Source organism: Protobothrops mucrosquamatus, unplaced genomic scaffold (assembly GCF_001527695.2).
Source record: "Protobothrops mucrosquamatus isolate PMUCROS unplaced genomic scaffold, P.Mucros_1.0 scaffold63, whole genome shotgun sequence".
NCBI lineage: Eukaryota > Metazoa > Chordata > Lepidosauria > Squamata > Viperidae > Protobothrops > Protobothrops mucrosquamatus.
In genome coordinates, this window is record NW_015386442.1 from 78,952 (window position 1) to 92,876 (window position 13,925).

The 13,925-nt window shown below is 36.6% G+C and overlaps 1 protein-coding gene across 1 annotated transcript in view; it reads left to right on the forward strand.

Annotated features, from left to right (window-relative positions):
* The window catches only part of PPFIA2 (PTPRF interacting protein alpha 2), a 157,088-nt gene that overhangs the window by 69,069 nt on the left and 74,094 nt on the right, over nucleotides 1-13,925 (forward strand). Inside the window, exon 5 of the mRNA XM_029283365.1 lies at nucleotides 12,946-13,062. Coding sequence (XP_029139198.1) covers nucleotides 12,946-13,062 — 117 coding nt within the window. The remainder of the gene's footprint in view (nucleotides 1-12,945; nucleotides 13,063-13,925) is intronic.

Consider the following 13,925-nt stretch of genomic DNA (forward strand, 5'->3'; position numbering starts at 1 on the left):
AGGCAGTCACTACTGTTCATAGGGCATAGGGGTTAGGGCACATTTTTTTATGCTTCTTGGACTTGCAAACAGATTTATAAACAAAATATTGGAATGTAACCCATTCATAAGAACAGCACTGAACATATGTTTCCATTGGTGCTCTCCAGTCTAGACCAGGGCTTTTCAACCGGTGGTACGCATACCACTTGTGGTACATTAACAAGTGGCAGGTGGTACGCAACTCTATCTAGCCAAGTGTAGAGGGGGAGGGAAAGAGCCAGCACAGGCAAGGACTTACTGTGAGAGAGTCCTCTGGAGTTGCAGAGTGGCTGAGGCGAGGCAAAGGCCCCAGGGTCACTTCTGGCTCACCCTCCCCCATGAGAAAGGAGGAGAAGGAGGAGGAGGGGGGCAGAGACAGGAGAGGCTATAAAAGGAGGCAGTTTGGGCAGGAGAGGAAGAGAGAGAAAAAGCAGCAGCCTTGGGAGGAGGCGGAGTCAGCTCTAGCTGCACCGAACGGAAAGATGAAGGAGGAGGAGGAGGAGGGTGGGAGGAGAGGAGAGGAGATCAAGCCGACCGGCCATAAGCTGATCTACAACTGCTGTGGCAGCCACCTGTGCTGGCAGCAGCAAACAAGCAAGAAATGCAGTGAGGAAGGGGTCGCCCTCCAAGAGGAATGAAAAAAGGCAGCAATGGCTGGAGGTGAGGCACGAGGGAGATGGAGAGTGGAAGGATTCTTATGTGCTTTTGTGACTTTGAAGTTCTAGGATTTGTGCAATGTGGGCTTTGTGTTCTTAAGGAGTGTTTGGCAATTTCTATTTGGCTGATGTCTGGTGTTAGCTTCTATTGCTCTGCTATTGTTAGCTGTAAGTTTTGCTGCAAGGGATTTTGAACTATTTTTCTCCTGAATGGATTTTGCCCGTAGCATTCCTTTACTTATGAATGGAGCCATTTAGGGAGGCTGCCTTAGCCGGCAGCCAAAACTAACTACATTTTTTTTCTTCCTTAAGTGCTGGCTGCACTCAACTTTCCTTTCTAGCCAGTAGCTAATTCTTAAAGGGGAATATGCCTTGTTAAGCTAGTTCACTCAGCAATTTGTCTTTTCTGTCTCTGGAAGCTTTTCCTTGTTTGATGAATATATGGAAGAGAGAAAATATGGGGGAGGTTCAAATTCTTCCTTCAGAAGGAGGTGGGCATGAGAAAGAGGAAGGCAGGGAAAGAGGGAAGTCCCGCCTTAGCACTTGGCCACCAGCAGCCCTGCCATTGACTTTGCTTGTCAAAAGGTTGCAAAAGGAGATCACATGACCCTGGGATACTGTGACCATCATAAATATGAATCTGTTGCCAAGCATCCAAATATAAATCACATGACCCTGGGCATGCTACAATGGTCATACGTGTGAAAAATGGTCATAAGTCATTTCAGTGCAATTGCAACTTTAAACAGGTTTTGTTTTTTTGGTCAAGTTTTTGACACCTTGCTAGGTGGTACTCAAATATTGCCATATCCTAAAAGTGGTACAATCGGTGAAAAGGTTGAAAAGCCCTGGTCTAGACTACTCTGAGTGTGAAAGTAGACACTCATAGGATGGTGGTAGTTGCATGTTATGCTCCAGTAATAATGTTAATGGGAGAGCCATAGATGAATTTTGAGAATAAACTGTGAACATTCTGAATGAATGGAATCTAAAATATTAGGTGACATGAAAAGCTAGATGCAAGCATGACTAAACATACAGAAAAAAATGAGTGGGCCATTTAAAAATCCAGTAATGAATTAAAGCAGTATTTGTTGACTCTCTGCTTAGGAAAAGGTCTGTTCTGAATATGTGTTTTCAGTCTATGATTATCCATATGTGCACATGGAAAAGGACAGAATAGTTAATTAAAAGAGGTAAAGAAAATGCAACACATTTCAATAACTGTTGTATGTTATTCAAAAGGGTACAAGAGATTACAGTGAGCAAAAAAAAGCCCCATAAGGAATACTTGGTGGTGACTTTAGAAGTGTGTTTAAAGGATGCAAATGTCCTTGTATTTTTTATTGTAGATTATGTCATGTTCAAGAATTTAAACTATTTATAACAAATATTAAGTAGATTGATGTAACTGGGAATATGGATTACAAATTATTATATATTGGTCAAGATAACTTTGTTTGACAGAGAAAATGGGCTGAATAAATGACAAGAAAAAATAGAGCAAGTAAATGAATTGTGGCACCTTGATAGAATGTTTACTGAACTTGAAAAAAATGGAGAAATATAAGATATGAAAATGTTTTTTTAAAATGAAACATCAAACAAATCTACTCAGAGTTTTTACTTGGATCATAAATGACTAGCTCAAATTACTTTGGACACATTATGTGAAGACACAGCTCTTTTAAGAAGACCCTAATTCTGGGAAACATGGAAGGAAAGGAAAAAAAAACCTGACCTGGAGTAACCTCATCATCACAAGACCCATCACAAGCCTCTTCTGATAACTCAGCACAAGCCCCTCACTTGACACAACCACACCTGAAGCCCTTATAAATAGAAAAGCACTGACATAGACATCCCCTAAACGCCGTTGAAGATGTTACCTAGCCTGGTAACAAAATGTTTGGAAACCAGCCCATAAGCTCGGAGAAGGAACCTTCACCCTCAAAATAGCATGCCTCTAGCCAATTTGTTGTATCGAAGTAAGAATTGGGTTTGTCAGGAGAAAGATAAATACAAGTTTAATGTATAATTCTGAATTCTTAAGTCAATGAGGTAAATCAAGAATGAACAGAGTAAAATGAATGGGTTCCTTTAGTTTGATCACTGTGTGTCATAAAGAGAATGAACAAGGATCATATTACAGAACAAGTGTCTGAAGGAAGAATCAATGCATTAAGAGGAAGGGAGATCTGAGAAAGTAGTGGTTAGTGGAATGAACAAAATTCTGAAAAATAGGCAGGTGAAAAGTTTAAAAGCTGAAAAGGAACACATGAATTGGTGTAAGGACATGCTAGAAGCAAGGATAGTTTGCAAGAGTAGAAGGGTATAAGTATAGTGAATTGTATTGTCATAGATTATATTTCTTTTCCCTTTCTCTTATTTTATGTCTTTAATTTCTTTTTTTATTATTTCTTATTCCTTTTCTGTACTTGGTATAATGTTGCTTACCTCAGAAGGAAACACCATAATGGTAATGTACTATGGCCTATATACTATATTATACACTATAACTATGTGTATACTGTATGTTTGCCATGAGTTGTAATAATCATGTGTCTTTAGAATGTACAGAAGTCAAAAGAATAATTTTGACTCTAACATTTAAAAAAAATTAAGTTATGTTCAAAATTTTGTACATTTTCTGCAGCATTACTCTCACCCATGTAATAAGCTATTGATTAGTTACCCACCCAGCCAACTGGCATCAAGGCTGGGCATGAAAGGACAACGGATGCAATTATAGGGTTTTAGACATAAACTAAAAAGAGCTTCATAATTCCACCACTGTGCTCAGAATTGGTCAGGGAATATAGAAATAATTGGTCTGCCCCAAACAAGAAAAAGATAAATTTTAGGGAGCTTAAAAATAAATCCTCCAAAAACAAGCCAGTATTATTTATCATAATTTAAGGCCATCTCCTTCACTTGTAAAAGATAAAAGCAGTAACATGCAGGGATTTGCTTAGTTTGCCCATAGAATTGTCCATAGAATTGTTCAGTGCAAGAAAGGTACATAGGAGGAAAGCTCTGTCTGAACATTAATTTTCACTTGCAGCTTCCTTCCCTAAAGAATCATTTCCTAAAACATTTCTTTGTTTCTGTAGGGAATAAAGCTGTAATAGCACTCGTAGAAAAAGTTCAGGGGAATTTATCTTACAGAAAATAAGCTGAACTTAATGCTAATTTATAAATTAAGTTTACCGAGATTTGCAAATTAGTTTCCCCAAAGATACTGTTTCTTTTATAAAGCAGTCGCATAGAAAATTATTTAAAATTAGTTAAATTATTTTACCCTATATATTAGTTAGGAAGGACTCTATTGGAACATTTTTTGAAACAGGACTTTTTCCTCTAATGAGTTGAATCATGAAGAAGCTTGTTCCAGAATGAGAGTCATATTGTTGTATGATGATGCCAGGTCTCTCTTGCAGACCATCCATGGTGCACGGAGGTGGAACTTCACGGATTCGTGATCTTCTGGGATTCACTTAGCCTGGAATGTCTGCTATGAGACCTAGCCCTCATGATTGACAGCTGGCCTTTGACCCTTCATGATTATTTATGTTGTGGACACCTCTCTTTTATAACTGATTTTTGGAGTGGGAATATCAGCTCCATGTTAGACTAAAGGCAGAAGTTTTCTAGAAAATCAATATTTCCATTTGTATACAATACTTGTGATTTACTAAATCTAACGATTTAGCAGTGAGAGCTGGGGGGAGTCCAGTGGTTTCATTTGTTTACCTCAGAAGTTATCCATGATCATGACAAAGATTTTTCCACCTTTAATTTTATTGTTTTGAAAACAAATAGTAGTATTAAAATTACTAATAATATTTAAGCTTCGATTCCATTTTACTATCAAGGCTCTAAGAACCACTTCTTGATTTTTTTTCTAGAGAATATTATTCTAGACTATGCCAAGATACTGTAAACATTTTTGAAAATGATTTAAATGTTTCAGAATATGAGATTGTAAAGCAAAGGTAGGGAACCTTTGGCCCTTCATTTGTTGTTGGATTGAATTCCTGTCATCTCTGGCATTTGCAATTCTGCTTGGAGCTGATGGGTTTTGGAATCTAACAAAATCTGAAGGGGTACAGATTCTTCCATTCTTTGACAGAGAGAGAGAGAGAGAAACAGAGGCAGAGAGTATAGTTTGGGATTTAGCAGTAGTATGGCAATCCATATACCAAGTGATGGGAAGTTTCATTATGACTTCTTTTCTTCTATAATATGAAAGTTGTATGAAATTATTCCCTTTGCATATGATTGAGTAGCTGTTTGATCAGGTTATTCTAATTATTTATTAGTTTTGATGAAAAAATAAATTAACCATTCTTTTATTAGAAGCTAGCCACTCCCAACATTACTTTCAAATATCTGATAAAAGTGCCATATTAATGTGGAAAGATGTCTGATTCTGAGATCTGACCAGATGTATATTTTGTGGTTTATATATATTATATATAAGGCCACCTGCAGATAAGCCCACTCTCAACATCTTTGTATGCTTCAGTTATCACAATGAACTTAACCATTGGTCAAAGAGGCACATTTGTTTATAATATTTTGGTTAAAAATTTGAGGATCAGATTATCTTTTGGGGCCTTATCTGCAAGTATATACAGCAGTGGTTCTCAACCTTTTTAATGCCGCGACCCCCAACCGGTCGTAAGTCGAGGACTAAACAGGTCGTAAGTCGAGGACTACCCAACCGGTTGTAAGTCGAGGACTTTCCCTGCGCGGGAGCGCCGCACATGCATGGTTCCGCCCCCTGTGCTGGCCGAGGCGTAGCTGGCAAGCGGCAGAGACGGAGCAGGGCGACCACCAGCTGGCCCAGCCCAAGGGAGGTAAGGCACCCGCCGGAAAAGGGGAAAAAAATGGCGGACCAAAAAAATGGCGGACAAAAAAAATGGCGGACAGCCTTGCTTGGTGACCCCCATGAAATGGTCGATCGACCCCAAATGGGGTCCCGACCCACAGGTTGAGAACCACTGATATACAGGATGTATGGATACTTTAAAAATATTACTGCATATACATGTGAATAAGCCCATCAATGGATAAGCTGAACCCAATTTTGGGGAAGTATTTTGTCACCTAAAATTCTTGGGCTTTCTGCAAACATATATATTACAGTATATGAGAAAGAATTCAACACAATGCCACAGGGGTATGTATGCATCAGTATTAAAATGCATATAGTGATATTGGAATTTCCTGTATGGTAGTATGGAAAGTTTATGTTTCCTCTTTAATCAGCTTCCTGAATTTTGGGCCCTGTGGACCTTCAGTATCACTATGCCAAATTCCTAATAATATAAATTGCTAATTCTAAAACTGTCACACCTCTGGGAATCTGATGTGACCGCAGTCTTGTGTTAGGGGACTTAAACCTCTAAAAATAAATGAAATATAGTAAGGTGTTAATGGCTTAGAGGACTGTTAATATGTTAAACAATACTCCAAATATGAACTATATTATCAGGTTCACTGTTTGACATAATATGATATAAAAAAGCTTTTTGTGTTGCATAGCATCTTTTACCTTGGTTTAGCTATAGCTCCACAGGAACTCTGCAATGCAACTTCAGTAAACTAACCTGTCAGAAATTGCTTAATAAATACATAACAATTTTAAATACAGCAACTTTTTAATGAAAAATTAATGGTTTGGAAATATACAGAGTCTAAACCTAGATACTGACTCAAGTTATAAGTTTGACAGTTCTTATAATGATTTTAGCTTTCCTCTAACAATTTTTTTAGGTAGCACAATAAAAAATATAGAACACTATGTGAGTGTGTATTAATAATATCTATTAATGAAATGTCAGAGAGGACATTTTCTTGCTGGAGTAATTTATATTAAAGCTTGTTATTTTTTTGCCATTTATTCAAATCAATTATTATAAATCTTCTTTAAGCATCCTTGGGAAGTTTTGCCCAGGGCAGATTTTGTTAATTAAATTACAAACAGAAATATCTATTGTTATTTGTTCTTATTGAAACTGACCAAAAATATTCCTATTTAAAATACTCAAATTTCAAAATGTAAACATTAAAATTCCATATGGTATTCATAACTCAAGATTTTTTTCTTTCAAGAACTCTTTGACTGTATAAAGCCAGTTTGTCCATGGTGCCTCCACCATTTATTTCACTGCAAAGCCTTATCTTCATGTAGAAAAATAAAGAATACATGAATAGCATTATAGGATTAATTGCTGTCAGACTTCCAAAGTAAATTAGACAAGAAACATAACTAGATGAGCTAATTCTATTTTATTGTAAGGATACCTTAACAAGATCTTGCAAGTCTGAAAATGCTAACTTCCCACCACCGCTTTTGATCCATTAGGGTGAGTCCTTCCTAAATTTCTTTCTCTGACATTTAAGCCACTGGGGGCTCCTGTCTCTCTTGTCTGATTGTTTCCTAGGCAGCACCTCTTTCCCTCCTCCCACAAGGTCATCCACACATTCCATTACAATAGCAGAGTAGAGATTTGCAACTAAATATGTTCATTTGAATGTGACATATTGAAAACGTGGCCAACAACTCTTGATTCCTTTATCCATATTAAGTAATTCAATGGGAGCAATCCGTTCAAATTAGAAGCAAATGGCAATTTCAAAAGCCATTTGGTACAGTCTTGATAATATGTCTATATCTTACAAATGCATTTCCAAAATCAAAATGAGAATGACTTTAAACATTATGAAATTCAAAATCTGTATAAAGAACACAGTGTTATCTCAATTATTGGCATTTTCAAGATATTAAGCACAAGGTGAAGATCTGACCCAAAACATTTTATTCAGCCTATATCATCTATGTAGAATAGATGTACTGTGTACTGTACATTTATGTACTATATACTCTACATCTATGTATTATGTACAAATATATAGCAATAATACAGGTAATCTTCTGCATCTTGGTGAAGAACAAGCATAATTATTTTGCCCACAGTAAAAGGTAAATCTCTTTATTGGGAGAAAAGGGAAACTGGGTGTTTTCAAATTAAAACAATTCAAAATATTATAAACACCTACTTAAATCTTTTAATTATATTATAAATCAAATTAAATCATTGTAGCATGTACTAGACAACTTAACTGGAAGCCAATTTTCACTCAGTATAATTAGACTGGCATAATTTAATGCTTTTTACATATGGTTTTAAATATGCTGTAATTTAATGAAAAGAGCATTAATCTATTAGGAGAGAATAATAATAACACTCTGCTAGAGGTAGTACCATAGTAGAGTGCTGGACTTTCCTAATGTAAGAAGGCAGACATGATTTTTGGCCTCTTTGCTTTAAAAAACTAACCAATAGTTTGCATTCTATATTATGCATATCTATATTATGGCTTTTGTCAGTGCTTTTTTTCTAAAAAAAAAAAAAAGGTGGGGGCGGAACTCACACAAGTCATACAACCCGCCTTGCCTACCCTATAAGGTTCCATCCCCAAAAGGTGCCGGAACTCCATTCTGGGCGTTCTATGAGAAAAAAAGCCCTGGCTTTTGTGTTGTTATGTCTCTTTGTACACTGTACAGAGGCTTTCAGTGAGGGAAATGAGCAGTTTCCAAATATACAAAATAAAAAAGGAAATTAATTTGTCTTAGCTTATAGAAATTTCTGTCCTATAAAGTAAACATGTGATTACAGATTATAAATTGAATAATTTGTTATAATGAATGGGAGAAAATAATGTTAAATATTCATTTGCTAAGAAACATACATGAAAATTGTGTGAAAAGTAATCTTATTTTCCAGGTCTTTGAAAAATAGTATTTCAGAGCTATTATATATTGCAGTGATGGCAAACCTTTTAGAGACCGAGTGCCCAAACTGCAACCCAAAACCTACTTATGCATCGTCGAGTGCCGGCTGGGTGTGGCCCGTTGGGTGGGTGTGGTCCATTGGGTGGGCGTGGCTGTGGTGGTAACAGCAGAGTGGGTGGCACTAAAAAGTTCAATCAATCAGTTCCAACTTTGAAGATCTTTTTTTTTCCCGCGAGAAGTTGAAATTGATTGATTGATTGAACCCTTTTTTTTGCACACTGCGACGGAGGCCTAAAGCAAAAAGGTTTTATAAAACCCAGCTGAAGGCCTAAGACTGGGGCGATAGCGCGCGTGCCCACAGAGAGGGCTCTGAGTGACACCTCTGGCACCCGTGCCATAGGTTCGCCACCACTGATATATTGTGTTGCGTCTTTGTGTTTTGATCTCATCACAAATTGTTCTTTCTGTAAAATCTGCTACAGTATTCCATTTCTTGGATTGAGATTATATGCAGCGTTTACTGAAGATTTAACTCATTTCTATATACTTTAGATGAGTGGGTTTATCCAACTGTCTCTTCTAGTGCTAAAAGCCATGGTAGAGAAAATAATGTTTTTGCAATTTTTCCCTGCTACTGGCAGTTGATGTTTCCCCAATAAGAGAAAATTCTGTGAAATTAACTAGCAGTAGTATTAATAGTTGCCACATTTAGCAACTTTAAAAATTCACATTGGAATATATTAACAGGAGAACAGAGTCCAGATCTTGGAAAGTGATTACAGGTAGTCCTCAAATTGCAATTACAATTAAGCCCAACATTTCCACTGCTAATCAAGACAGTTGTTAAATAAGTTTTGCCCCATTTTATGACCTTTCTTGCCACAATTGTTATGTGAATCACTGCAGTTGTTAAGTTAGTAACATGGTTGTTAAGTGAATATGGCTTCCCCATTGACTTTGTTTGTCGGAAGATCACAAAAAGTGATCACATGACCCCAGGGCACTGCATCTGTCATAAATACATGCCAGTTGCCAAGTATCCAAATTTTGATCAAATCATCATGGGGACCCTGCAGTAATCGTAAATGTGAGAAAGCGCCATAAGTAACTTTTTTCAGTGCTGTTATAACTTTGAATGGTCACTAAATTAATGGTTTGTAAATTGAGGACTACCTGTATTACCCTAGTCACGTCCACATCATTCTCTGTATCAAGAACATCAAGAAGTATATAATTTGTATTGTTCCTCAAAATTCCCCTACCATTTGTACTTTTTAAAATGGATAAGAGAAGGTCTCCTATAGTATCTCAAAGGCACCAAAGCACCATCTATGGCCATCACAGGCAGCCTGTAACACTTACTGTAGTGATATGATTATTGCCTGCAGGGAAAGTTTCTGAACCTTCTCTTCAGGAATCCCTGCTACAATAAGATAGAATTTGAAAGTATAATCTGGGCTTGAATATCCTCTGAGAAAAACAATGTGTAACAAATCAGTCAATATGCCAGTCATCCTGAAAATTAGACCTTAGGGTGATAATGAGTCTTTGGAAACTTTGTATCTTTTCTTTCCATATCCATGCATTGGTGGCTTACTGTATTTTCTCAGTGTGGGAGAAAATTCTAACCATCAATTATTAGGTACTGACATTACTACCTACTATGGTGTTCCCCAAATTTTCTAGGTTGGTGGCCTGGGGAGGGGGGGAAAGGGGGATGGTTTTGTGTGAGAGGCAGGCATGTGTGCACACCCCTTCATTTGTGAGAGCAGCGGGTGCTGGCATTCGCCACTCACACAAGTGGAGTGTAAGCACTGGTGCCTGCTGCTTGCATGTGCCAGCCCTCCACTCACATGGCCCAGCTGCAAATAGCCCATGGCCCAGTAGTGGGTAGTGGCCCACAATATGGGGACCCCTGATCCACTTAGACAAGCAGTCAAGTTCTATTCAATTCCTGTGCTGACTTTATTGCATCTATATTGCATCTTACATTTAGTGTGATTGCTGTTGTAAAAGTCTGCAGATGTCTTGCACAAAGGCACAATTAAATTGGTTCCACTCCAACAGGTTCATTTTTTTTCCTTGTTATTTCACTGTTCTATAGCCTAATGATGAAATAAATCCAATCTTGGAAACATTACGGTCTCAGCAATTTACTGTTGTTTTGGTAGTTAAGTATGGTAACTTTACAGCCTTCTGCTGCATGACCCCTGGACTCTGCAACAATAATAAATACATGCCAATTGTCAAGCATCTGAATTTTGATCATGTGACTATGGGGATGCTGCAAGGGTCATAAGTGGTTGTAAGTAAAAGATTACCTGTATTCCACTCTGTTTTGCTTTTCCCAGTTGGGATAATGTGATTGGCTCTAAATGAACACACAGTCTAAAAGGACATTGCCAAATGGAGCAACTTCTGCACATGGTGAGGGGGACTACCATCCAAGTTCTAAACTGAAGGAGAAAAGAATAGCACTTTTCAGATACTGTATTTAATGTGTCATCAGATAGAGGGAGGAGCTACTGATTTTTCTGTTGCCCCAGAGACCATCTGTAGAATCTTTGGTTGAATCTACAGGTAAAAAAATTCAGATTAGAAGAAACTGTTTTACAGTAAGAATTGCCAGCCAGAATACTGTAGTTTGCCTTATGAAGTTTTGTGTTCCTTTTTACTGAGAGTCCTTAAACAGATTAGGTGACCATCTGTCCAAAATGTTTTAGCAGTTCCTTAGCAGTTCCTTCACTAAGGTGATAATCAGTTTGATCTATTAGTAAGGCACTGAACTAGGAGCAGAGAAACAAAGTTCTAGACATTTCTTTGTCCAGTTGGGTAAAAGCAATGGAAAGCCATTTCTGAAAATGTTGCCAAGAAAACTTAAAGATTTATCCATGTAGTTTCCAGGAGTCAAGACTGACTCAAAGGAAAAAATATGCTTATGTGCAAAATAATATGTATATATACATTACATAAAATATTACCTGTAGTTACAGAGGCAATATATTTCTCGTTGCCAGTTGCTAGGGAACATAACTGAGAATGCTGTTGCATTCATATTGTGCTTGCAGGTTCCCTTTTGGTTCTTAAGTGAGAGCATTCTGATATTGATAAGACTTGGTCTGATTGAGTATTACTCTCCTTCTTAAGTCATGGATATGAAATAAAGCTAACAAAACTAAATTGGCAGATTCTGCAGTCTTATTTAGCTCTGTCACATCAAGTGAGAAACTTCAACTGAATTAGAGCTTGCAAGAATTTTGAAACAAAGCTTGGGACAATGTCCAGAATGTGGCCTTCTGTTTTCAAGACATTTATAACTCCTTTCAGATTAAAATATTTTGTAGACCTCTACATAAAAGAAACCCTCTGTATTTTGCATGCATAATGGATACCACCTTTTCCAAGGATTAAATGTTGTGGCAATTTCCATTTTAGAATAAACTGTCAAGCTGTCTGGACCTGGATTCAGCTGTAAATCACAGGCCCTGGACTTTAAACCTCTTAATTAAACTGCAAGGCTCAAACTTGATTTTAGTCTCTCAGATGTTCAAAATAGCCCAATTAAATAAGAATTTTACTAGTGATTAGATGAAGCCATATTTAATAGTTGTTTGCCATGTCATCTCCACCACTTGTTGATTTTTCCCCCTGCCTATCCCACTTTTCATTGGACTTCTCACAGTGCACTTCATGACATTGAACCTGAATACTTTGTGTTGTGACATAACTACCATCTTTGCCTTTAAAACCTCTCACTTTTGGTTTAATTTTCACACAAATAACATGTGTTATTGAAATATGAATTAAATCACATTTATAACATACAGGAAATCTGTCAAATCATAGATGTGTTATAAGGCACCAGTTCTTTTATCTGTAATGTTAATTATCTGGGCAGTTAGCTAGAGTCTAGTTTAAGAAATGTGCCAAGCACATTAAACCTCCATCTTGTAATGCATCATTTAAGCTGCACTTATTTAAAATTATGCACATTTATGTTCTGAAATACTTATATAAATTGCCTTATAACTATAGAATTTAGTATTCTAAATTCAATGTGCTGGCATATCCTACTTCATAGCTTCATAGATTTTGCTATTCTCATTGCACTGTGTCATAGAATATAATAAAATTTGATGTGTTTTTTTAATATCTTTTTGCAATGAGAAAAACATCCGGCTTTCTTTATACTAGTGAGTTGTTACCCCAACAGCAAACTATTGAGGCTAATGTTGAGGAATGCTGGGAATCAACTTTGGAATTCTTGCCACTGTTGTACAATAGTTGCATTTCTTCACAATGAAATAACATATATGGAAAGTATAAAAATCACATTTTGTTTACCATTTTTGATCACATTATCTAGTTATTGTATACTGATTTATAAGATATACTTGTACTGTAAATTTATGGTGTTCACTGTATGGATTTTACATTAAGAATTTATTCTAAATTCTTTTCTAGATTACAGCTTTGCGTGAACAAAATGCACACATTCAAAGAAAAATTACATCAGGAGAGGATCCATCTGATACAGAGCATATCAAAGGAATGGAGCCTGGACAAAAAATTCATGAAAAGGTATAAATTATATTTTTATATGTTTTTTTAAAGTCATCTGGTTTAAAAAGCTAGAATCTCTTTATGTTTATTAAGTTATCAGATAGTATAATTATATATAATAGTATCAATTGCCCGGGGTAGCTAGAAGCTTGATGGCATGTATAGTAAAATATATATGCCACCAAGCTTCCAGCTACCCTGGGCAATTGATATTATTATTATTAGTAGTAATAGTAGTAGTAGTGGTAGTGGTGGTAGTAGTAATAGTAAATGGAGTATTTTGAATTGCTTCAACAAATCTCTTTTGTTTTTGAGACAAATGTAACATTTTCCTGTTTTTAATGAAGGCAATGATAAAGGATATTTATCCTGCATAATATCCAGCTGAAGAACAGATACAACTGGGGGGAACCTGTATTGGGAACAGGTTGAGAAATGATGATGCATGCACCAGAATGCGCATTCAGTCTGTTTTGTATGGATATTGTGATGTTGCATGCATGTAAGAAACAGAGATCCGTTTCATCATTCTGGTGAAGGCTATAGATTCTATGAATGCTTCCGGTTCCAATACATTTTTCAGATGATACGCAGCGTTTGGTCTTTGAGTAAAATATAATGTATTAATTGCGTCAAAACTGAATAAATTTGAAACTCAGGCTTTTGAATACCTTGGGATTATTTTCCACTGTACTAGGTCCCACAAAAAAATGCCAAATTCATAGACTAAAATATCCAAGACAGTGTTGCTGTAATCTAGGATTTTACATAGGCGCCTGTTTTATTCCAATGCCTTTTTTTAAAAAAAATGAGCCACAAACCTTAGCACCATTGTTATGCTAAATTCAATTTGTCATTCCTTAATTATACCTTTTAGGAAT